We start from the raw sequence: 23281 nt of genomic DNA, 5'->3' as shown, positions 1-23281 counted from the left end.
AATTGCTGAAACTGGACTTTAGGAACTGCTTGACACAGTCACCCCCCTAAGCGCAAATGTGTTTATCAGTGGTCCTATACCGTCAGTCAGAAGAGGAGATGAGAGATTCAGCCAGCTGTTGGGACTAAAATGGCTTTCAACTGAATGTACCGTCCACTCTCTGAAGTTCATTGACAATTTAACTTTTCTGGGAGCGCAGACATCTTTTTAAAGCAGATAGACTTTCCCTTAACAAGCCAGAGTAAAGCTGTTCACCTCTAATCTGCTTTACTTTCTGCGCTACACATCTGCTCCCTCTGCACGGTCACAAACAAAAGGAAGACACAACAAGTGCGCAGTGATCCGCACAGCCCCCGCCTGTGCAAAGATTTGCCCATGGGAGACCAAGCAGAGACACGAAACCTCCACTCCCCTCTTCACCCGTCCAGCCCCCCTCAAACCTTCCAAACCCCGAACCTTCTGAGGATTCATCGCTGTCTCTACTGATGTCTCCACACACCCTTTCCCTTATTTCCCCCATCAATTTGCACCCCTTCCTACCCCCATGGCTCAACCCCGGCAAAAGTAAAACGCCAAGCACCACTACCAGGATGTCAGAAAACTCCTTCCCCCCAGACTGATAAGGACGCTTGTGTGCAAAATCTGGCAAGCACTATCTGATATGTGCCGGGCCTTGGCTCCAGGACTAGTGATACTATGACTCTTTTCAAGACAAGCCCGGGCCCTGTGGATTCAATTCTTCCTCAATTTCTGTTGTGATAGGTAATAGGAAAAGAATGGTGAATAAGCACTTAACTGCAAACTTAGCAAATTTAGCATCCATTCCTCGTCAGCTACAGCCTGTCCCAAAAAATGAAACACACTAACACTAGCCTTACTAAACGTCAGGTCTTTGGCAGGAAAATCATTTTTAATCAATGATTTTATTACTAAGCACAATCTAGATTTTATGGTTTTAACTGAAACCTGGTTAGACCATAATAACAGCGCTGCTGTTCTCATCGAGTCAGCTCCCCCTAACTTCAGTTTTATGAGTGAGAATAGAGTGAATAAGAAAGGAGGTGGAGTCGCCATTTTGTTTAATGACTCATTCCACTGTACGCAAATATGTTATGGAAATTTTGTTTCTTTTGAATATGTTGCTCTTCAATTAAGATCTTCCCCTCAAGCGATGTTTCTAAATATCTACAGGCCACCTAAATATTGTGCAACCTTCATTGATGACTTCACTGAACTGCTGTCTATTATCTGCATTAACTTTGATTGTGTAATCATTGCGGGTGATTTTAACATTCATGTTGACAGCCCCCAGGACAGGGGGACAAAAGAGCTGTGTTGTGTTTTTGAGAACTATGGACTGACTCAGCATGTGACGGAGCCCACCCACAATAAGGGGCACACTCTGGACTTGATTGTCTCCAAAGGTCTGAACATTTCCAAGGTTGTGGTGACTGACGTTGCTCTCTCAGATCATTCCTGTGTTTTCTTTAACGGCACTATCTCTGTGCCCAAAAGTGTCCAAACAAAGATAATCAGAAAACGGTATATCACTGAAAACACCAGTGACACATTTATACAGCTTTTCTCCTCCACACCAGCCCTCTCTGGGCTATCAGTCAGTGAGCTTGTAGATAATTTCAACTGTAAAATCACAAATGTTATTGATGCCATTGCTCCCACTAAGGTCAAAGTTGTATCTGGTAAGAAAAGATCCCATGGAAATGTCCTACTGGTGGAACGAAAAAAGAGAGTGTAGGAAAGCTGAACGAAGGTGGCGAAAACAAATCTCCTGGTCCATTATAACTCCTAAAAGAGAGACTTCGCATTTATAATTTGGAACTGGAGAATGCAAGAAGTCCTTTTTCTCTGATATTATCTCTAGAACAATAATAATTCCCGTGCTTTGTTTGCTACTGTTGATAGGTTAACAAACCCTCCAGTACCAGTAGCATCTGAACTTTTATCTACCAAGGCCTGCAATGACTTTGCCTCCTTCTTCAAAGACAAAATTCAAAAGATTAGACAAACAGTCAGTGCCTCCATATCAAGTCCAGGATATGTGTTGTCACAGTGTTCAAGCAAAAATAGTTCCAATATGACAGAATTTCACACGATCAACCATACAAACCTGGAGGACATTATTCAACATCTGAAAACCTCGACCTGTTGCCTTGATGTTCTACCAACGGGACTTTTCAAAAATGTTTCCAATTGTTTGACTTCTGATCTTCTACAGATTGTGAACACATCTCTTCTTTCAGGTATCTTTCCACGGCCCTGAAAACTGCAGTAATCAAGCCACTCTTAAAAAAGAACAACCTAGACAAGTCCACTTGAGCAACTATAGCCAATATCAACCTTCCTTTTTAAGTAAAATCATTGAAAAAGTAGTCTTTCAACAACTCACCCATTTCTTGTCACTAAGCAACAGTTTTGATACCTTTCAGTCGGGTTTCCGACCCACAACCACAGCACTGAAACGGCTCTTTCAAAGTCTTTAATGACTCCACCTTAACACAGATATGGCAAAATTTCAATCTTAGTATTACTTGATCTCAGTGCTGCATTTGACACGGTCGACCACGATATACTACTAGACCGATTGGAAAACTGCGTTGGCCTTCTGGCTCAGTACTAATATGGTTTGAATCCTACCTAAAGATAGGGATTCTTTGTGTCTATAGGTAATTATGCATCTGACGTACAAATATACGTGCGGAGTTCCGCAAGGCTCCATTCTGGGGCCTCTTCTGTTTAACATCTACATGCTTCCACTGGCTCAGATTATGGAGAAAAAACAAAATAGTTACCATAGTTATGCGGACGACACACAATTTACATAACCTTATCGCCAGGGACTATAGTCCAATACAAAAACTGACTAAGTGCATCGAACAAATTAACGGCTGGATGTGCCAGAACTTCTGAAATTAAATGAAGGAAAACTGAGTGGTTGTTTTTGGAGCAAGAGAGGAACGATTAAAAGTCTGCGCTCAGCTTCAAACAACAATGTTAAAACAACAGACAAGCCAGAAATCTTGGTGTAGTCATGGACTCGACCTGAACTTTAACAGCCACATTAAGACAATTACAAAGTCAGCCTACTATCACCTTAAGATATATCAAGGGTTAAAGGACTTATGTGTCACCAGGATTTAAAAACTTGTCCACGCCTTTATCTTCAGTAGACTTGACTACTGTACGGGGTCTTTACAGGTCTCCCTAAAAAATCAATCAGACAGCTGCAGCTGATTCAGACGCTGCGCTCGAGTCCTCACTAAGACCAAGAGACTGGATCACATCACTCCATTCTGAAGTCTTTACACTGGCTTCCTGTGTCTCAAAGAATTGATTTCAAAGTACTCTTGCTAGTTTATAAATCACTTAACGGTTTAGGTCCAATATATTGCTGATCTGCTACTACACTATGAACCACCAGACCTCTCAGGTCATCTGGGACAGGTCTGCTTTCTGTCCCCAAGTCAGAACTAAACAGGGTGAAGCAGCTTTCAGTTTCTATGCTCCTCATACTGGATAACTCCCAAAACCTTAGATCCGCTGCTACTCCAGTTCTTTTAAATCAAGGCTGAAGACCTTTCTATTTGATGCTGCCTTTCTTTAAGACTAATCATTTCTTTAATTTCTTATGCTGCACTGTAATTTATTCTTGTGTTTTTTGTTTCTCTTTGTTTTTAACTGTCTATTCAGTGTTTTACCGGTTTTTAATGCTTGTGATTTTTAACTGTTTTTACTTGTGTTTTACTCTGTTTAACTGATTTTGTGTAAACAGCCTTTGAATTGCCTGGTTGCTGAAATGTGCTATACAAATAAAGCTGCCTTGCCTTGCCTTGCCTTGCCTAAATCCATACTAAATGACAATCAAGGCCACCAAACAGCAACGGCAGCGGTATGCATACCTTTCGAACTTGGCCAGAACGTCGGCCACAATCACTCTGCTCTCCAAAGCTCGGTCTGTGCAGGAGTTGTGTTCAAACAGAGAAAACAGGTTCTTGCTCTCTTCCATGGCCAAACCTCTGATCAGCTTCTCCACAACCTACAGCAGCAACAGAAAAACGTCTTGAAATGGGCCATAAAATTACATTTGTTTGACTGAGAGGATGATCATGTGTCATGTGCGCACCTCTCCAGCTGTGGTGTGTGAATTGATGGAGATCTTGCAGGAGCCTCCTCCGTGGCAGTAGACAGTGGTGCTCATCTCCTGTCTCACCAGCAGGGCGGCGATCTCCTCTTGAGAGGGAACAAACTCACGACTCTTGGTCTTTTTTAGAGATTCCCCGATGAAACTGGCGTAACGTTCGATATCGGTGCCGGGATAACGCTCTCGTACCCTGACACAGATCACATTTATTATACATTTATTTCATGAATGATATATATATAAATAAATCCATAATGCACACACACACACACACACACACACACCTCTTGAGGTGGAAGCGGAGGTATCTGAGAATGACTCGACTGGGTAGGAAGGTGCAGCTCATACAGGTGAGCAGATGCCAGTGTGCCCGGTTGGCTGGGCTGTTAGGCTGAGGCACATGATTGGTCTGCTTGATCACCTGACAATATACCTGAAGAACCAAAATATGGAGGGGCAATTTGAAAAATGTAAAGTTTGAATCAACATTTTATGTCAGACTTCTGCAGAAACATTATGTTCTTGTGTTGTGGTGGAAAAGAGAACAAAGTAAATAAAGTACCTCATCCCTGAGAGGGCGCAGGTCCTGGCAAGTCTGCAGGATGCCCTGAATGATGGGCACTGTGTCCGCCAGCGTCTCCATCTCCTGCAGTGAGTTGAAAACTCGCACTGCCTCATCCTGCAGACTGGCATAGCCCTGCTGCCTTTGTACTGCACACAAACACAGATACAAATGGAAAAAGGTGAACAGAGACAAAAGAAGATGAAGAAGAAAAAAAAACATGTAGCTTATAAATCATACCAAGGATGGCAGCAATAACAATGACACCAGAGAATCATTGTGATGATTTAGAGGTTTAGAGTAATTTAAAAATGATATGTGACAGATGGGAACTGATAATTGGCCAATTATTTGTGAAAGTCTGCAAATTGTTCTGGGTTGCTTGCGGAAGCAATAGTTATCGTTTCATTATATGAGCGCATAGAGACTATGGTTAAAGTGGTTTTGGCCTGCAGAGGGCAGTAAAATGTACGGAAGCTTTTAATGCACACAAATTGTGAAAACAGAAGGAGAAGACAAGGAAGCAACAGAAGAAGAAAAGTTGTTTTTAGGGTTTTAGGTTGCTGAGGTGGAGATTTACTTACGGCTGGTGACCTCTCCGTAAGGGAGCGGCAGTAGAGGGGAGTGCAGAGGATGCTGAGTGTATCTGAGGATGGGGTTCCTCCTGTACATCTGCTCCACAATGTCTGGGTTCACACTGTTCTCCTGAGAGGTCAAAGGTCAAATTCCACTTAGTGTGTGTGTTGATGGATTTCAAAGTGCTAGATTTTAGATGTGTGTGTATGTGTGTGTTTTACCTTGATGTCTCTGATGAGCTGCAGAGTCGGGGTTTCTATGGGGGTCTTGCTGTCTATGACCCCCTGTATGGCGGCTGTCCACCTCATGGCCTCATTCAGCATCTTGGTGTAGAGGCGGTAAGAATGCTTCCTCCCGTACACAATGATGTTCCAGTAACCTGTAAAAGCAGGACTCAGTCAGCAAGCTTAATACATTCCTACATGAATGTTAAAACCAGAATTATCTCTTTACATGTAGCCTCAAGCCTCCTATGTCTAATCCCGGATTAAACCTGCCCTTTCTGCCTTTTCCTTCCCTTCTCTTTTCCCACCTGTCTCCCTGTGGACGCGTTCATCCGGCTGAATGACAGAGCAGAGGGAGTTTAGGACCAGAGTTCCCATCTTGGAGGAGCTTCGCTCTGAGCTCTTGTAGTAATCCAGGGAGTTGTGGGTCAAAACAAACCAGCGCTTTTTCAGCTTCAGGGAGGTGCTCTTAGCGTTCGTCTTCATCTCCTTTTGGAGCCAGCCTGAACGGTGAAGAGGCAGGGAGAGGATAGGGGAGGGAAAGTGAAGGAATTTGTACAGGAACAGCAGAGTTATGCAATGGTTTAATGTCATCATTTATCCCCAAGTCTATTTGTACTGTGACAAAATCTCATATTGAGATATTGTTAGCCAAAATCAGTCACAATATCAGGTTGTCTCTACTTGAGAATATATGTTTGAAAACGTATTTTTAAAAAGCTTACAAAAAAGGAAATAAACATGCATAAACAGAGTCTCATTTATGAAATTATAATGGTAAATATAGCTTCTGTAAACAGACTTCTCATCTCTTCTAAGGCCCTGACACACAATGTAAAACACCAATTATCACCATCTGTACCTGTACCTATGTGACATGGCTTATAATAATGAAAAAATTATGATTTGAATTCTCGCCTCTGACAAGGAACTCCTGGCCGTCTATCCTGGCGTCTCCTTTGGGTTTCTGCAGCAGACTGATCCAGTGATGCATCTCCTCCGGTGTGTCACTGTTGCAGTGGATCACACGGTTGGCCGTAATGATGACAAAAGAGTTGGGCCTGCAAAAGTCAAAAGATAGACTCTTAAAAATTAAAAAAATCCACCTTAAGTTACTTATTGATTCTTAAGGGTTGTATGAATAAGATGGATAGTAAGTGCGTATTAGGTTTTCCAGGTAAAAGGAACAAAGAGATGACAAGTCTGTTACTACACTCAGTGGATAGATGCATTTGCTACAACAGTTTTTTTCCTTCATGCTTTGAGAATGTGAGAAACAGTGTGTAGTGTAAAGAGCTTGTCTTTTTCTTTCATTTGGAGGGACTGACGTCAAAATCAAAGTTTATTAAATTCTGCTGTAAAATTCAAAGGATTTGAAAAACATGACGACTGATCCAACTTACCGATCAGGGTTGTCTGAAGCACAAACAGAGTCAATAAGCCCCACGTCAAGAGTTCCCTGAAGGATGAAAGGAGGTAAACAAGAAATAAAATGTGAATTAATGGTGCGATATTGCTACAGTGACATATTAACAAAAATAAAGTGATCTAACTTAACCCAAAGTGAACTTAACTTCAGGGAGAGCTTCTTTTTAAAAAACAGGCCACATTATACAGTAAAAGTCAGAAAACTTATGTTTGTATGTATGTGTGACAGAGGAATGACTGTAGGTTATTGGCATGTTGTTGTCAGAGACTTACCACAGCGTTCTTTGGGTTGGCTTGTTCATGGGACATCTCCAGCAGTTGCTCAGGAGTGCACACACGCACTTTACTGAGCACATTAAACCACCCACTGCACAGAAACAACATCACAAGTTTAAAAATATGAATCTACTCAGTAACCTGTTGTCATTATCTAAAAGATCCCTAAGTTTCCATCACACCTGGCATCCTCTGGCGACTCCGCAAACACCTGATAGGTCCTCTCATCCGTCACAATGTTCAGCGCATTCTCTTTTTCGTGATTATTCACTATCTCCCTGTGAAAACACAAACAGTGCACGTCTGAAACATGCAGCTGCTGAAAACACAAACAGTGAAGGAAGGATTGTGTATTTTTTTGTCACCGGACTTATTTGGAAATCTTACTTGGCAGCTCGGATGTCGATGGTTCCCTTCAGCTTTTCCTCGCTGTCGTTCTCATAGTACATCAGCTTGCTGTCCCTCAGTACAAACCAGCGCATCTTCCAGTTTCTAAGAAGAGAACCCAATAAAAACAAGGCCAAGACAATCTATTCTAGACCTAACTGCAGGCCACTAGACTATACTTTAGTGTCTTCCTGTAAACCATATCCTTTATTTTTCAATGTGTTATTTTTCAATGTGTTGTAGAAATGCATGCATTATATTTAATTTGTGTGCGTGTGTGTGTGTGTGTGTGTGTGTGTGTGCGTGTGTGTGTAGTCACGAATATTCTGTTCTATTAGGTGTCAAGTAGGCCATCTAGTGGTCTTTGTATAATACTGCAACCTTAAACCAGCCTCTGCCAAATGGCGGCTTCTGATTGGTGGTTTGAAAGCTTGTAAGAAAGTCTTTTCCTGTTTTAAAACTGTTGACTGTGACGAAGGCTTGCGCCGAAACGCGTCAGAGTTGTTTTTAAAGGTTTAAGATGACTAAGCCATAACAATAAAGCCTTTTTGATTTTTCTGGTGAGAGTGCCTTGGATTTTTCCTGGGTTTTAGCTATATATGATTGTTTTATCCAAAGAGCATCTCAAACAAACAATTTGAGTCCTGAAGGTGCTCCTCTACATTTTTGCTATTCCAGACCTTATTCATAAGGTTTGACTATAAATAATAGACAACATTTTTATCTTGAACACAAAGTGAAGTAGTTTCTTGAAATAGGATACCTCTGTCATACTGTACATACATGTACACAAAGGTGGAAGTAACTATACACAAAATCTGTTGTAAAACCTTTTCAATATGAAGTAGAATAAAGTTACTTTATTTTAAAATGTGTTGTGTAAATTGTATGCATATCACTTTGTTTGTGTTATGTGCCATTTATAGTTTTATTTTATTCTTTTCTTATTAATATTTGGATATATAGGTGTAGGTTGTTTTTAATAATAATCATAATGTTTATTATTATAATAATAATAATAATAATAGATTGAATTTGTATAGTGCTTTTTAAGTCCTTTTTTGAAAAGGACTTTTTCAAGTCCTTTTCAACCTTTTAACTCAAATGTTTAACTTTTGACTCTTGTAGATTATGAACTATAGATTAGATTATGGTGTAGATTATGAATTTAAGTCACAGTACACTGTCTTGAGAGGGACCCTGAAGTCTTTCAGCACTGCAGAGGGCTCAATGCATAGGGTTAGACATTCGCACGATCCAACACCTCAACAGGACACAGGTTCATCCAACACAAATGGTCATTTACATAATGATCATTAAAAATTGTACTGGACAGCATTTCCAACAGAGATTGTGGTTTAATTAGCATGCAGTCTGCACTCAGTAACAACTACAACAACCTCCGTGAGAGAGTGGAGAGCCCTCCTCCCTTCTTGTAGAGCCAGCCAGACTTGAGAGACTCCTGTTTGGACCGGAACCACATGAAGGTTTCATCCTTCAGCACACACCACCGCCTCCTCCATGGGATCATCAGACCAGCTGAGGGAGCAGAGAATAAAAATATTCTCATGATAATGCAATTCAAATGGTGGAGATGGCTTAACTTGAAAATGAGACAGCCATCTTTTGAGTTTAAATAATATATACCCACCCTTCATGTAGAGGTATCCGTGGAAATATGGTGGTCCGTTTCCATTCAGCAATGTCACTCTGCCATTAGTCACTTCTTCGTCGGTGTCCATCATGCCATCGTGTTCATCGTCACTGTCTGCATACTGAAGAATCATACAATAACATCAATTATCACTTTTATATAATAGCAAATGAACACGAAAATGTTTATGAGTACATTACATTAATAGATTTATAACAACAATGGGTACAATTTTAAATCTGCACTGCACAGCTGCTCATACATATCTGCGTGCTCGCGTGTGAGGATGCGTGTGAGTGTGTGTCCTCACAGAGTCAGAGCTGCCTCTGCAGGACTCGATGCTGGTGTTGGTGCAGGTCGACTTCCTCGGGTGCTCCTCATCTGTCACGGTGGTGCTCCCGCGGTTGCTCCCGGATATGGAGCTGTCGTCTCCGGCTGTCACGGACCCATCCTCCTCCTCCTGGTCGTAATCGGACTCGGTGTCGGCCGGCATGCTGTAGATGGGCTCCTCCCCGTCTCCTAGGCTCTCCACCATGCTCACCTTCCACTCTGGGTCTGCCTTGGCTCCATCTTTCTTCTCCCCCTCTCCTGGAGGAGGGGGAGGCGGAGGTGGAGGAGGAATGACAGGGGAGCCATCTTCAAGCGGAGGGAGAGGAGATGAGGTGAGGATTCCAGCAACAGGCGCATCGCCTGCAGGCAGCGGAGGGGGAGGAGGTGGTGCAGGAGGCACTGTCCCTTCTGCGAAAGCAGGAGGGGGAGGTGGGAGGTGAGCGAATATGTCCTGATCGATAGGAGCGTCTGTCTCAGCAGGAGGAGGGAAGTCAGGCAGAGGGATGCACTCCTCCTCAGCATGAAAGCCCTCGTCCACCTCCTCTTCTTTGGACGCACCTCTGGTGGCTCTCGCAGCTTTTGGAGCTGTTGCCTCGGCGGCCTGCTTGGCTGCGACTGGTCCGAGCGAAGGGTCCACGCCTCCGAAATTCAGGAGGTCGATGAGCTCCGTGGCCTTGCGAGACGCTTCCTTCTTCATCCGTTTGAGCTCAGCATCCCGGCGCAGCTGCAGCTCCTGTTTGGAGGACTCACACAGCTGAGACACCTCGTCCTCTCTCTTCTTTTGCAAGCGCTCGATCTCTCGCTCCAACTGCAGGATCTCCTCCATCTGTCTGGCCTCATCCTAAACAGGAAGAGGATAAAGAAGAGGCATATTAGGCATCAACATTTGCTTTATTCTGTAGAATAAGATCATGTATATAAGTGTTTAGGAGTTAGAGAGAAAACGCACTGAAGAACCAGCACTTTCCTCTGACGACTCTGCCTTCTTCTCTGCTCCTTCATTCGCTTCCTCCTGCTCCCCTTCGCCTGCCGTCTTCTTCTCCTCCACCTCCACTTTCTTTTTCTCTTCTTCCTCCTTCTTCTTTTTCTCCTCTCGGAGTTTTCGGACTCGTGTACGTGCCACTTGACCTCGCCTGTGTCTTTGCAGCACCAGCGCTGCTTTGCGTTTCTTCACAAACCGTCTGCGTTGGATGTGCTTTCTGAAGTGTTTCTGGAGGGTGACCACGCTGGCACGTACACGCTTGAAGTGCTTCCTGTGGACAAAATGGAAAGAAATATATAAAACATAGGGAATAACAACTGGCACACAAATTGTTTTAGTTCCTTATAGGAGGGTCTTACTTGGCAGAGAAAGTGAGTAGATGGGCTCGAATTATCATGGCAGCTTGGCGTCGGAGTTCATCCCTGTCTTTCTCTAAACGCTGTTCAAGAGACTCTTTCATAAACACCTGCAGAACAAAGGAGAAAAGTTACCTGGAAGATGTCTAATGCAATGTAGAAAACCTATTAAACGGCAAATTAATCATGTATTGTTACAAGTGGTGGTGGTTCAAAACATCTGTCAGGAAAGCTTTCTTGAGTCTGAATGGGGTTTTGCCAAAAACTATTCATCTTACCTTGGTCTTGCCCAACTGCCACTCTTTTTTGGTCTTGTCATATTTGGTTAAAAGGTCTGTACTTCTCTTCTTATCATCGCCTGCTGCTACTGATGATGATAATGACGATTTATCTTTCTGAATGATTTTATACCTGGCAGGCAGAAAAGAAAAAGGACGTGTAAAAACAGTAAAAAATGTATAAAAATTCAAAGACAATTGTACACAAAAAAAAACACAAACACACACATAAGATAAAAGATAAGATCAAGGTAGATTTAGAGATACCTACCGAGAGATGAAATCTTTGAAAGTTCTGCGGACAGGAAACCCGGCCCGACGGATCTTCACAGTCTCCAACATCCCAGAATACCTCAGCTGGTTCAGAACGACCTCTGGGTCAAACACACTTGGATTCTACAAGTAAAATAAGTAAGATTAATTAACATTGAACTTTATTAGGTCATTGCCAATCAGGCTCCAAGACAGAATTGAGATTGAGATCTTAGACAGAAGCAGACCCACCTTTTCCATGTTGGGTTTAATGCAGCGGATGAAGAAAGGGTTAGATACACTCAGAGTGGCCATGAGAGCATGAAGGGAGTCCTGAGGAGATAGAGAAAGGAAAATAATCAAATGTTTGTGCATTTCTTTCGTATGGCAGTGAAAAAAATGGCCATCGTTACTCCTTCAATCTTCGGTAAGAGAGGAAAATGGTCTGTTGAAAGAGTTCATCTTTGGCTCTAATGTCTTAGTAGGGCTGAAACAGCTAGCCAATTTTATTAGTTGAGCAATAGAAACAATCGTTTAAACTATCTATCAAAGAAAAATGAAATATGAACTGCTTCCAGTTTCTTCAAATGTGAGGAATTACTGCTTTTCTTTGACTGTCATCACTATAAAGTGAATATCTTTGGCCTTGGGACTGTGTGTGTTAGACAAAACAGGACATTTGAAGGCATCACCTCAGGCTTTGGGGAAACATGAAGGGCATTTACACAAATTTCTCACATTTTTAAGACTAAGAAACAACTTTTCTCTCCGCTCCCTGTGATGCTGACGTTTCCATCTTACGTTAGGAGTTGCTCATATTACGTTGGGTATCCAATAAACTGCTGGCATCACTCACCCTGAACTGGGAGCTCACGGTGGGTTTGCGTCTGGCCGTACCCATCTTCTCCTCATTGTTCCTGCTGCCGACCTTCTCAAACAAGTCGTAGATGAAGTCCAGTCTGAGAGGCAACAGAAACAGGATGGATTACACACCTACATTTGATAAATTATATCAGTAGAAATAATAATGAGGATCAACTTCTGAAAGAAACAATTCTGACAACAGAAATCAAAGGAACGTATTAACTGTTTTCCTATACTCTTTGTATGACACTGTGAAAATTTAACATTTCTTGATGAAATTTTAGAAGGTTCAGGTTCTTGATACTTTTTTCAAAGCTCGTCAAACATTGACACAAGCCTATATGTTTCAGTCCCTAAAAAGTTGACATTTCAATTATTTTGGATTATAGTTATTACCCAACAATGAAATTGTAATACTAAATGTAAATCGACTGACACTTTTCTAGTCTCAACGACTACTCAAAGCACTTTTACATACAGGAACCATTCACCATTCACACACATTCATACACTGTGGCCGAGGCTGGTGTACAAGGTGCCACCTGCTCATCCAATAAACACTCACACACATTTACACTGTGGGACTGCAGGGCCAGGGATTGAACCACCAACCTTCCAATTGCGACCACTCTACCACTGAGCCACAGCTACATACTACTAGTGATTGTAATATGTAGAACAAATTTGCATCAAAGATTCATATTAGCTTAATGAGTGACAAAAAATTAAACTATTACTTAAAACAATCTCAGAACTTATAACAGTCCCGATAAACTATGTGTTTAGTGTAAGGGAATGTCCTGCCTGCTGTCCTTTAGCATGTTTAGGATGTCGTCTCTGAAGGTGTCTCTGTTCTTTCCCAGGATCCCTTGAACATCATACAGGACCTGACATAGACAGAAAGGTTCGTCATAAATCTCCCAGACTTCACTGCAATAACAAATACAGTATGTTGAAATGAAGTGACTTACCTCCCCGGCATAATGTTTAATACCAAACTGATGATCAGCAAGCCTGGGCTTGACGTAGTACGGGTTTGTCTGCAGAAAAAAGGAAAATTGCACAAAAAGTTCATATAATGTGTCGTTTAATACTGAGCCCAACATTCTTTTAAATAATAAATGCTGTCAGTGTAAATAACCCACTGAGTGTCTGCTGTGCAACTTCTCCAGCAGAGTGAAGTCAGTTCCTTTGGGAAATCGACTCTCTTCATTCACGAGTGCCAACAAGCCCAGTTTCTAAGGGGGGGGGGACATCATGATGATTGCATCAGCATTATGAAATCTGCACCACTTTCTAAGACATCAGTCCAATATTATTAAATCAGTTTCCAGAGAGTATCTGAGGCGTCCAACCAAGCCTTTATTTTAACTCTTTTCAGCCCAACTTAAAAGTCACTAACTGACATTATGATAGCTCTAAACATTGTTCACGTTACAAGTTATGATGCCGTGTCAATATCCTACCTTCTCTATAAGATCAAGACACTCTGCATTGTCCATCCAGTCTATGGCGTCCCACTGGACACCTTCCCTGTGGAGAGTAAACACAAACAGTTATACATTCAAATTTTTTTCAGTATTTATTTACTGTAACTTCATATCACTGCACAACCTGTATATACTGGTTGAAAAAGCTCAAACACACAACCTAAATATCTGGGACGCCACCTGAATGTCTGTGCTCATTTAGCAAAAAGAAAAGCAATCTAATTACTTTGGCATTACAATGTTGTGTTTGTTTCACTGTTGAGCACCTAACAATAAATAATATAAATATAAATAATGTTGTCAAACTTGCATGATTTGTGTCAAATTTAAGCAGAAGTTAGATAATAATAGTGTTATCTGTATAGCACAAGATTTGGACCTAATGCTGTTTTTACTTGATCCCTTAAAATTATATTTAATATTTTTCATATTGTTATATTGAAGTCATCTAACTGATTAAGTCACTAACAAATTGACTACCTTGTATGCAAGTCTTTTTTAATGCAGGTCTTTAAAGATATACTGTATGTAGAAGTTCACCTGTTGTACTCTAGCTGCTCAAGGGAGAAGATGTGCTTGTTGAAGTACTCTTGAAGTTTCTCGTTGGCGTAGTTGATGTTGAACTGCTCAAACCGATTCACCTGGAAGCACAGACACGTCTTATATACAGATCTGTACGTGTGTGTGTGTGTGTGTGTGTGTGTGTGTGTGTGTGTGTGTGTGTGTCAAAGTTCTGACCTCAAAGTTCTCAAAGCCAAAGATGTCAAGGATGCCGATGGATTTAAAGTTCTCCTTCCCTTTGATCTTCTGATTGATTTTGAGGATGATCCAGGAGAAACACTGGGAATATAGCGCCATGGCAACAGAGTCCCTGGAATCCACGGCCTGTAAGGATGACATGGAAACCCGAGGTGAGAGTGAGTGTGTCAGGAAGAACCAGAGATCAATCAACAGGGGGAGAACAAATGTGTGGATTTCTGTGTGATATATGCTGACCTGCTCTATTGTGAGTGGGGAGCAGATTTCCTCTCCTCTGAGGATTATAGAGCGCTGAGTCAGGACTTCGGACAGCTGGAAGGCATCCAGGCCCAGCAGCTCACTGGAATCAGTGACCACTAATAGATGGACAAAGATGTCTTACACATATGCCACACATCTTTCTGAGTTTTGCTTTTCCCAACTAATTTTACAGGAGCAGTGCACTGACCTTGCTTGGTGGTGATCTGGGCTCCTCCTGCAGTCATGAACTCAATGTTCCCCAGCTGTAAGACTCCTGACAGCAGCTTAAACATGTCTCTGATCTCCTCCTCTGTGAACTCTAACACCTTCAGCGCCTCCTACATGCAGAAATAAGTCCGACAAAAGAAGTGAGGTGCTACCAACGGAAGAGGTGCTTTTAACACTTAGTGAGAAAATAAAAGCAATATAGTTTTGTTGTTGATTTGGCATCAATGCACTAACTTACAAAGGTTTGATAAATGGTGTTTTTTTATTTTTATTGCACAAATCGACAGATTCCCTGTTTATAAGGAAAAGAAATCTGTAGAAGGCATTTCAAAAGCTAGTAAGGAGTGCAGATTTTGGTGACTTTTATGTGACACCATTTCTATCAGTTGTGTTTTATATTATGCTATTTGCGGGCTGCACATATCCCCATAGGATTCGCCATTAGGTCTCTAAATCTGTTACTTTTGTAGTTATGGTTGTACAATATTCAAATTCAGATCACAATTACCATTTATGTCCTTCAGTATGCTTTTGTGTAATACATTTAATGGGAATCTGTTCATATCCTGCTGACAAATACAATAACAGAGGGAAAACAACCTGGCAGAGGTAAAAACATATTGGGGAATTTTACAGTCAGTTGTTACCATGGTAATGTAGAAAAGGTCATCATCTAACTAGTTAAAGGAGACATACAGTGTGAATTCTCCTTTTCAGGTTCATGCTGGTATTTTGGGTTTCCACTTTCCACTTTAATGTTCAAAAACACAATATTTTTCTCACACTGTCTGCCTGGATATGCCTGAACGCTACCTTTTAGCGCTTGTCTCTTTACACCCCTCATCCCGGCTCCCGGCTTGTAAGAAAAATATGGCACACATTTTTAAAGGTAGTTCTCAAGCAGTAGGTGGAGATACTCGGATGGGGGTAGTATATTCTCAAGAGCCTGCACGCCACATAAGAAGGGGAGTCAAATCTGAATTCAACGTTTTCTGATCTAGGTACACAAAAAAATCTGACTGGGTTCTCTTATTTGACAGTTTTTAGGTTGGTAGGCACTCAAGCTACCCAAATGAATGTGAAAAGGAGAGTTTGTCATAATATGTCCCCTTTAACTAATGTGCATAGACAGCTGTTGACCAGTGTGGCTGTAAATGCAGTCAAACTGACCATAACACTGTTATACAGTTCTTTGTCATTCAGGCTCTTGTCCTTCATACATCCTGATTGGCTGAGGTAGTGGAAAGCTTCAGGACGGTCCTCCAGGAAGTAGAGGCCTGATAGAGGAAATATATGTCAGGGTGATATTGGGAGGGATGCACATTGAGATACTTAACTGCACTTAGATATACAGTAGTTTGGAAATGTTGCAATGAAATTACACAAACATGCTTTATTATAACATGATCTGCTGCCATCTGTTGTAAATGTACTGTGAATTCTTTTTAAAGCTCCATTGGGTAATTCTTTGAGTTGATTCTTAGCAAAAAACTTTTTTGTTCTTTCACAAATATGTGCTCATTCATGTGTAAATACTTCCACCAACTAACCAAAGTTTTCTCATAAGCGTAGAACCTGCCATTCAGAATCATTCAGAATAGATAGGAGCAATTCGCTCCCATGTATTCTGCCATGTTTCTGGAAGGAACTCTCACGGATGCTAATTTTGCGTTTGGCCACCGTAGGAGTTTAAATGCGTTCCGAATGGGAGGGGCTACAAAGTAATATTCAGTTGGTTGTCATATACAATTTCACCGCTAGATGGGAGAAATTCTAACACAATGTAGCTTTAAAAATACAGCAGACACATTAATTAAAGGTGCTCTATTGGGTGACGTTCAAAGTATTTTCAAACAAAACGAGACTAGCTTGCCCCTCCCTTCTGTGCTTCCGCACACTAATCCCCCAACCCCAACCCCCAAATCCTTCTTGTTGATCATTGAATAGAACGCTGTTTGTGTATGTTTTGTGGTGCAGGTTGGCCAATTTGTTTTTTTTACAGTGTGTTCTGGGGACAGGCAACTTGCAGATAGTGAGGAGATGTTTGCTGTATGTGACAAATGTTGTAGCCTAAAACACGCGACACGCTTAGAGCACTTTTAAGACACTGTTGATAATTGAACATTTGTATGCTTTTTCTTACTTTTATTATTTTTGTTAGCTCCCGCCAGCAGAGCGTAGAAGATGTGGTAGTTTCTTTCTCCAGGATTCTGTCGCACCACTCGGTTCTAAAGCAAAACCAAAGCAGAAAAGCCACCATTACCATTTCATTCTGAGTTAAAATGCAGAACTGACAAATCACTTGAATGAATTATAACTTGATATGAGCAGGCTGCAGACATGGTTACCTTTTCCAGTAAATCTGAACGATAGAGAGTCAAGGAAACAACAATAAAATGTGAGTGCTTCACAATAGCCAACTCCTTTAGCACACCTTTTTATTCAATAAAAGCACATAGAAATGTTGGCACATTTGATACAAAGATACTTACAGTATTTTTAAATACATATAAGGATACAGTCAATGACGCAGCCTCCCTGGATGTTGCCGCCCTCAGAAAAGTGAAGTTGAATGAATTTCCCAAAGCGACTGGAGTTGTTGTTGTAAACAGTCTTAGCATTACCAAACGCTTCCATGATCGGACTGCACAGAGAGTAAAAACCTGCAGTTAGTGCATTTTGTTTAGTCTGTAACATATCTGTGCATGCAGTCAGCCTGTTCTCATGAACCATATGTTTGAAAAGCTACGTAAAAGTTAAGCACTGTAATTTGTATGATTTAAACTTTTTTTTTGCCTAAACATAACCGTAATCTTCGCCGAAATGACCGGCAGCTTGCAGTGCTCTGTACCCGGCTCAGAGTCACCTATTCTGGTGTAACTGAACCACCAACTGCTGATCTGACGGAGCTCCATGACCGGTAACTTGCGACGCTCTTTATCCAGCTCACAGTCACCTATTCTTGGGTAACTGAACCACCAACTACCACTTACCTGACGGAGTGCAATGCGGAGCACTGCAGTCGGCAGCACAAAGCTCTATAGCCAATGTCATGTGACCAGCTGGAAGTCTCCTAGTTTTCATATTAATACGTTTTAGAGTGCATAACTTTTCGTACAATAGCATCTGAACACGTTCATGAGAATGTGTTGATGCAGTACAGAATATAGTGAATAACCCACCCGTTGCTAAGGCTATTCACTATGTTTCTTCAAAAGCAACATTGTTTACTTCATGCTCTTTTTCAGCAATGCTCTGCTTCATGTAATATACACGTGTATACACATCCATTAGTGCCCAATACAAACACGGATTAGCTCTCCCACCATATCTGGATTTGCTCTTTGGCTCCATAAAGGCTTGATTTGACCTAAGACTCTCCCTAAGTCTGTTCAACCTGCTAAAATCCTGGAACATTAAAAGACAAATAAAACCGCCTTACATGGGTACACTTATTACATATTTAATTATTACTGCTATGCACTGAATGGACTTGATCTTAGTGACGTGAAAACATTAATATTACATTATTATTCAAAATATTCAAATTCAATGTGATTTCAATGGTTACGATTAAAGCTGGGAAAATGTGTCCATAGACAAAAAAGTAATTTGCTACTATTTTTAACAATCAAGTTAATTTGAGTAATCGTTTTCCTTTTTTAAGCAAAAACGCCAAACACTTGATGCAAAAGCCTCTCAAATGTGAGGACACTGCTTTTCTCTGTTTAATACCACTGTCAAATTAATTTAGACTGGGTTTGGGGAAGTTACAGAAATTGGACAAAACATGGACATCTAAAGGTTTCTTCTTGGAAAATGTGTGAGTTTTTGTACTATTCTACTAAACTAATGATGTTTTACTACAACAAAACTTAAAGCTTACCCTAGCCTTCTTTCGATTAAGTTTAGACTGGACTCAGACTTGTTCCAAAAGACCCTAAAACAGCTCGGGCAGTAATAGTCAAGGAACAGGAAAGTTTCTGTCGTCTTCATTTTGATCTTCTGTACCTGCTCTGTACGATGGCCTGCTCCACTCGTGTACTTTTCTCCGATGGAGAAGTCCCAGCTGAATTCTGGCTCATCACCGACAGGAACTGAAGCAACAGTTTAGTGCTCTCCGTCTTTCCTGCCCCTGATTCACCACTGTAGCGCACACACACACACACACAAACACACACACACACAACCCACTTAAATTAAGTACACTGTGACCTTCTCCGACATTCCCATGTCTCAAATTGGTCTGGTCATTTAATTGATATCAAGGTTTGATAGCTTCACAGATATTGCATTAACTCCCAGACTGTCTCAATTAGAATGTCAGGAGAGACAAAGCCGAGTGTAATTGTAATTGAAAGCATGATCAGATGTCTGACCCTACGGAGTGGTTAGGTGGAGGAATGCCGTTTCTTTAATGCCTTTTATTAATTTTCACCAACAAGGCAGATGCAATCTCTCTCTAAACTGACATAAATCAATACGTCTGAAACATGGAAATGGTAATTTACTTCTTTCAGCCTTTACCTTGATTTTCATTGTCATTTTCTAAGTGGCTCTGCATTGGCAGGGTACTAACAGCTGAAAAAGATCCACCTACCAATTCCTTTAAAGCTCACTAATCAACATATAATATCTCCTTTGTTTAAAACGTACAAAAAACAAAGTGTAAAAATGTGTCTTTATGCTATGCTAACTGTCTCCTGGCTGAGGGGTGGTATTAATCTTCACTAACAACTGTTGACAAGGAACCAGATGAAGCAAACATTTAGATACATTAAAAAATACGTGTGTATTTTGCATAAGTAGGACAGTAGGAATTGTTAGATTTTCTAAAAACGTAACTACCCCCTCGTCTAATGCGTGCTGGGATAGGCTGCGGTCCCCTGTGGCACAGGATTTAAGATGATTGATGGCTTCAGAATTAGACTAAAAGATGGACAAAGAATCCCTGCAATTTAATTCATTGGATACATCTCACCCCCGTGAAAATCCACAACATGATTAATATCCCATTGTGCACTTTCTGTCCAATGAAAGCATTTATTAAAGGTAAACCAGTATATTCACTCCTTTGTGGTTGAAACTCACCTGATGAGGACACATTGACTGTCATGACGTTTCCAGATGCAGCGGTAGCATTCATTGGCCACTGCAAAGATGTGTGGAGGGAGCTCCCCTATATGGTGCTTGGAGTACAGGTCCACCCTCTCTGGGTCATACAGACCTGAGATCTGCTTGTAGGGGTTGACGGCTGCCAGGATGCTGCCGATATTAGTCTGGACACAGTCAAGAAGTAACTATTTAGGCTGTGTATCTGTATCAGGTTTTTTTTAGCCTTTGGTATCTTTTGTTTATCTGCTTCGTTATAGATATGCAAACAACAAGCTCTCAGGAACACATGCAGTACCAATATGTGACATTTAAAGCAGTCTTGTATTGATATTAATCTGGATTGGAGGATAAGGAACACAGCAGGGTAGAGATCTGACAGTGGGACTGACCAAACAACAGAAATAAGGTTTGAAAGCTGAGTTCAAATCAGTGAGATGATGGAGGAGATAGATTTGCATTTTTGAGCTGTTTGTACTGTAACCATCACCTTGCTTTCCATCCTTCTCCACTAAAAACCAAAAACTGCAGGTCAGCTCCATCGTGTCATATTACCCTGTCTGTGCGATTTATCTGCTACACATTCAAAACTGTGCTGAAGGACACGTATACACATAAATGCATAGGCACACAATGATACAGAGGGCTGACCCATGCAGGGCCGTTTCTTATGATCATCTTAAGGGAAATCCATATATGAGTAATATTTCATTATCTAGATTAGGTCACACCCAGAGAGATTGTTATTGTTCTGTTGTATGTTTATCTGTCTTTCAGGTTGTCAGGCATTACGGATGTCTGACTTTCACCATAAAAATACTAGTTCTATATGATCCTAATATCCATTCCAAGACCACAAACAGATAATATGGTCTTTTCAGTCTATACTGCAATAATGAGCAGTAAAAGTGTGATGGTTGTCATCTCACATGTCGCCAAATCAACCAAGATTAAAATTTTAAGGATTACAATTTTTTTTTAAGTAGAGTTTAGTTTGTTTAAAGTTTTAACCATTGATTTTATTTACCGCAATATTCTCACATTCTAAGCCTTTCCTTCTCCTCAGCCTCTCTACCCATTCCACTCAGAGTAGAGTGTTTCCCACTAAAAGCCTCATGCATGTGAAGATTTCTGGAAAATGAAGAGGGGGGCTCATCAAGACACAAACATAACGTAAACACATGCTTGGTAACATACATTCACCATCTCACACATGCTTAAAAACACATAGACACGTGTCTGTCTGAATGCACTTACATAGATGTTATCCTTCTGGTAGCGCTGGTACAGGTTGTGCATAATGGCGGCTTCGTGCAGCTCAGCCAGTGCTGACATATCCTCCACCCCATCGATGCTGGACTGGTGCATAGCATACACGCGCTCCCTGTTAACCTCAGCCTGCTGCAGGTACAACACCTGGAAGACAACAAGACATACAGACTATCATTTATCTCTACATTTGTTAATGTTTGTTTTTGTGTGTACCCACTTTTACCTTGGCCTGGTACATCAATTTCCACATCAGTTAGAGACTTTCCTACATTTGCTACATTTCCCACCGTGGCTTTCTATAATCCTGAGAAAACACCTGAATATTTTGGAGTCATGCTCCCAAAGAGGCCTGATGAGTGACAGCAATTCCTGACACTTGCAAAATCACAGAACCAGGTTTGCGACAGACACTCAGTTATGGCTCAACGAGACCCAACAGACGGTTGCTGGGTTTGCTCTCTGTCAAGACCAGTTAGCTTAGCTTTAATCAACATAAATGTGATTTCGTATTCCTCTGCATAGCCCAAAACCTACCACTTCTTGTAGATACTAAGCTTGATTTTATGTAAACAATTAAACATATCGGATAAAATAAGTTCATGGGTCAGGTGTTGGTAGGGATATTGTTTAGGCTAGTCATAATATTTAGTTTTAGTTAAGCTAATCAGCTGCTGTCTGTAGCATCAAATTTACTGTACAGACAAGGCAATGGTATCGATCTGCTGATCCAACTCTCGGCTCAAAAGTGTATTTTGCTACAGTGCAATATCTTTTTATTTGTTGTCAATAACTACTTTTCACACAATGTGTGCTATTTTATATATGTATATAGTTGCTCTCAGCACTCCACTCTGTACTACCTACCTACACTTTATATTTTTATATTTTATTTCCATATATTTTGTATTTTTATATTTCGTGTCGACACCGTAAAGGGGTTGCTTCAATCTCATTGCACAGGTACTGCACTTGTGTATAATGACAATAAAGGCATTCTATTCTATTCTATTCTAAGCCTATTTCCCAAAATGTTGAACTATCCATTAACACAATTAGTATTTTAAAGTGATGTTCTCCTGTGATATATCAAACACACTGAAACTGTGTGATGTCCTGTGTTGAATTGCACTAAGAATGACTGCATTGCATCATGTATTATGCTGGTGTTAAATAAGCAAAAAATGAATATGCCACAATACTTCTTTCAATGTAGATATAACACTTGAGTTTAAGTTGTCATGAGGCCTACTGGATTAGAAAGGATGTTCAGAGTAAATAGTAAGCCACTGTTGCACACATTGTCCCTTTAAAGATGTCAACATTGCAAACGTTTCCATTTTTAGAATGGACAGACTCATTGTGATGCAACATGTTACACGTGATGAGAATACTGAGCTTTATGGCTCTTCTTTTAACCAGACCCCAACCTCATCTATGTTATCCATCGCCACAGCAACGGGAGAGCAGAGGACAGGATGGGTTGGAAACCCGTCTGTGGGAGTGGAAGAAGAAGAAGAAGGAAAAAAAAGCAGAGAAGAAGAGACAGAGGAACAGATCTGGCAGGACGTGATAGGTGAAAGCAGTTTGGTATAGGCTGCCCATGTCATGCACACACACATGCTGCTAAGTTGGTCTTTCTCTTTTGCAACCATTCCACACACACACACAAACACACACACACACACACACACACACACACACACACACGAACTAATGTCATTCTATTTTAGCATAAAGGTCGTTCATTTATTCCAGCAAAATCCACTTATCTAAAAATAGAAACCACGGCCTTTACAAGACCAGGTTGTTAATATGTCAGCCAGTCTCTGCAGTGTGTGTGTGTGTGTGTGTG

The 23281-nt window shown here is 41.1% G+C and overlaps 1 protein-coding gene across 2 annotated transcripts in view; it reads right to left on the bottom strand.

Moving 5' to 3' along the window:
• Window positions 1–23281, bottom strand: part of LOC116669645 (unconventional myosin-X) — a 51729-nt gene that overhangs the window by 5063 nt on the left and 23385 nt on the right. The window contains exons 3-38 of one of the 2 annotated variants that reach the window (XM_032499575.1): window positions 21415–21573; window positions 20137–20324; window positions 19057–19191; window positions 17565–17689; window positions 17394–17407; window positions 17189–17273; window positions 16216–16322; window positions 15026–15155; window positions 14815–14933; window positions 14557–14703; window positions 14359–14459; window positions 13795–13861; window positions 13474–13566; window positions 13300–13368; window positions 13133–13215; window positions 12321–12423; window positions 11717–11797; window positions 11484–11608; window positions 11213–11345; window positions 10938–11044; window positions 10546–10849; window positions 9529–10437; window positions 9264–9387; window positions 9010–9151; window positions 7613–7717; window positions 7408–7503; window positions 7223–7316; window positions 6925–6980; window positions 6440–6582; window positions 5830–6024; window positions 5519–5676; window positions 5306–5426; window positions 4722–4870; window positions 4444–4592; window positions 4142–4349; window positions 3918–4054 (exon numbers count right to left, since the gene is read on the bottom strand). In XM_032499575.1, coding sequence (XP_032355466.1) covers window positions 3918–4054; window positions 4142–4349; window positions 4444–4592; window positions 4722–4870; window positions 5306–5426; window positions 5519–5676; window positions 5830–6024; window positions 6440–6582; window positions 6925–6980; window positions 7223–7316; window positions 7408–7503; window positions 7613–7717; window positions 9010–9151; window positions 9264–9387; window positions 9529–10437; window positions 10546–10849; window positions 10938–11044; window positions 11213–11345; window positions 11484–11608; window positions 11717–11797; window positions 12321–12423; window positions 13133–13215; window positions 13300–13368; window positions 13474–13566; window positions 13795–13861; window positions 14359–14459; window positions 14557–14703; window positions 14815–14933; window positions 15026–15155; window positions 16216–16322; window positions 17189–17273; window positions 17394–17407; window positions 17565–17689; window positions 19057–19191; window positions 20137–20324; window positions 21415–21573 — 5261 coding nt within the window. The remainder of the gene's footprint in view (window positions 1–3917; window positions 4055–4141; window positions 4350–4443; window positions 4593–4721; window positions 4871–5305; window positions 5427–5518; window positions 5677–5829; window positions 6025–6439; window positions 6583–6924; window positions 6981–7222; window positions 7317–7407; window positions 7504–7612; window positions 7718–9009; window positions 9152–9263; window positions 9388–9528; window positions 10438–10545; window positions 10850–10937; window positions 11045–11212; window positions 11346–11483; window positions 11609–11716; window positions 11798–12320; window positions 12424–13132; window positions 13216–13299; window positions 13369–13473; window positions 13567–13794; window positions 13862–14358; window positions 14460–14556; window positions 14704–14814; window positions 14934–15025; window positions 15156–16215; window positions 16323–17188; window positions 17274–17393; window positions 17408–17564; window positions 17690–19056; window positions 19192–20136; window positions 20325–21414; window positions 21574–23281) is intronic. The other variant, XM_032499576.1, reaches the window with a different exon arrangement.

The sequence above is a fragment of the Etheostoma spectabile genome, chromosome 20 (assembly GCF_008692095.1).
Source record: "Etheostoma spectabile isolate EspeVRDwgs_2016 chromosome 20, UIUC_Espe_1.0, whole genome shotgun sequence".
NCBI lineage: Eukaryota > Metazoa > Chordata > Actinopteri > Perciformes > Percidae > Etheostoma > Etheostoma spectabile.
Note: the sequence above shows the minus strand (reverse complement) of the source record. Positions and strands in the feature narration are given on the sequence as shown.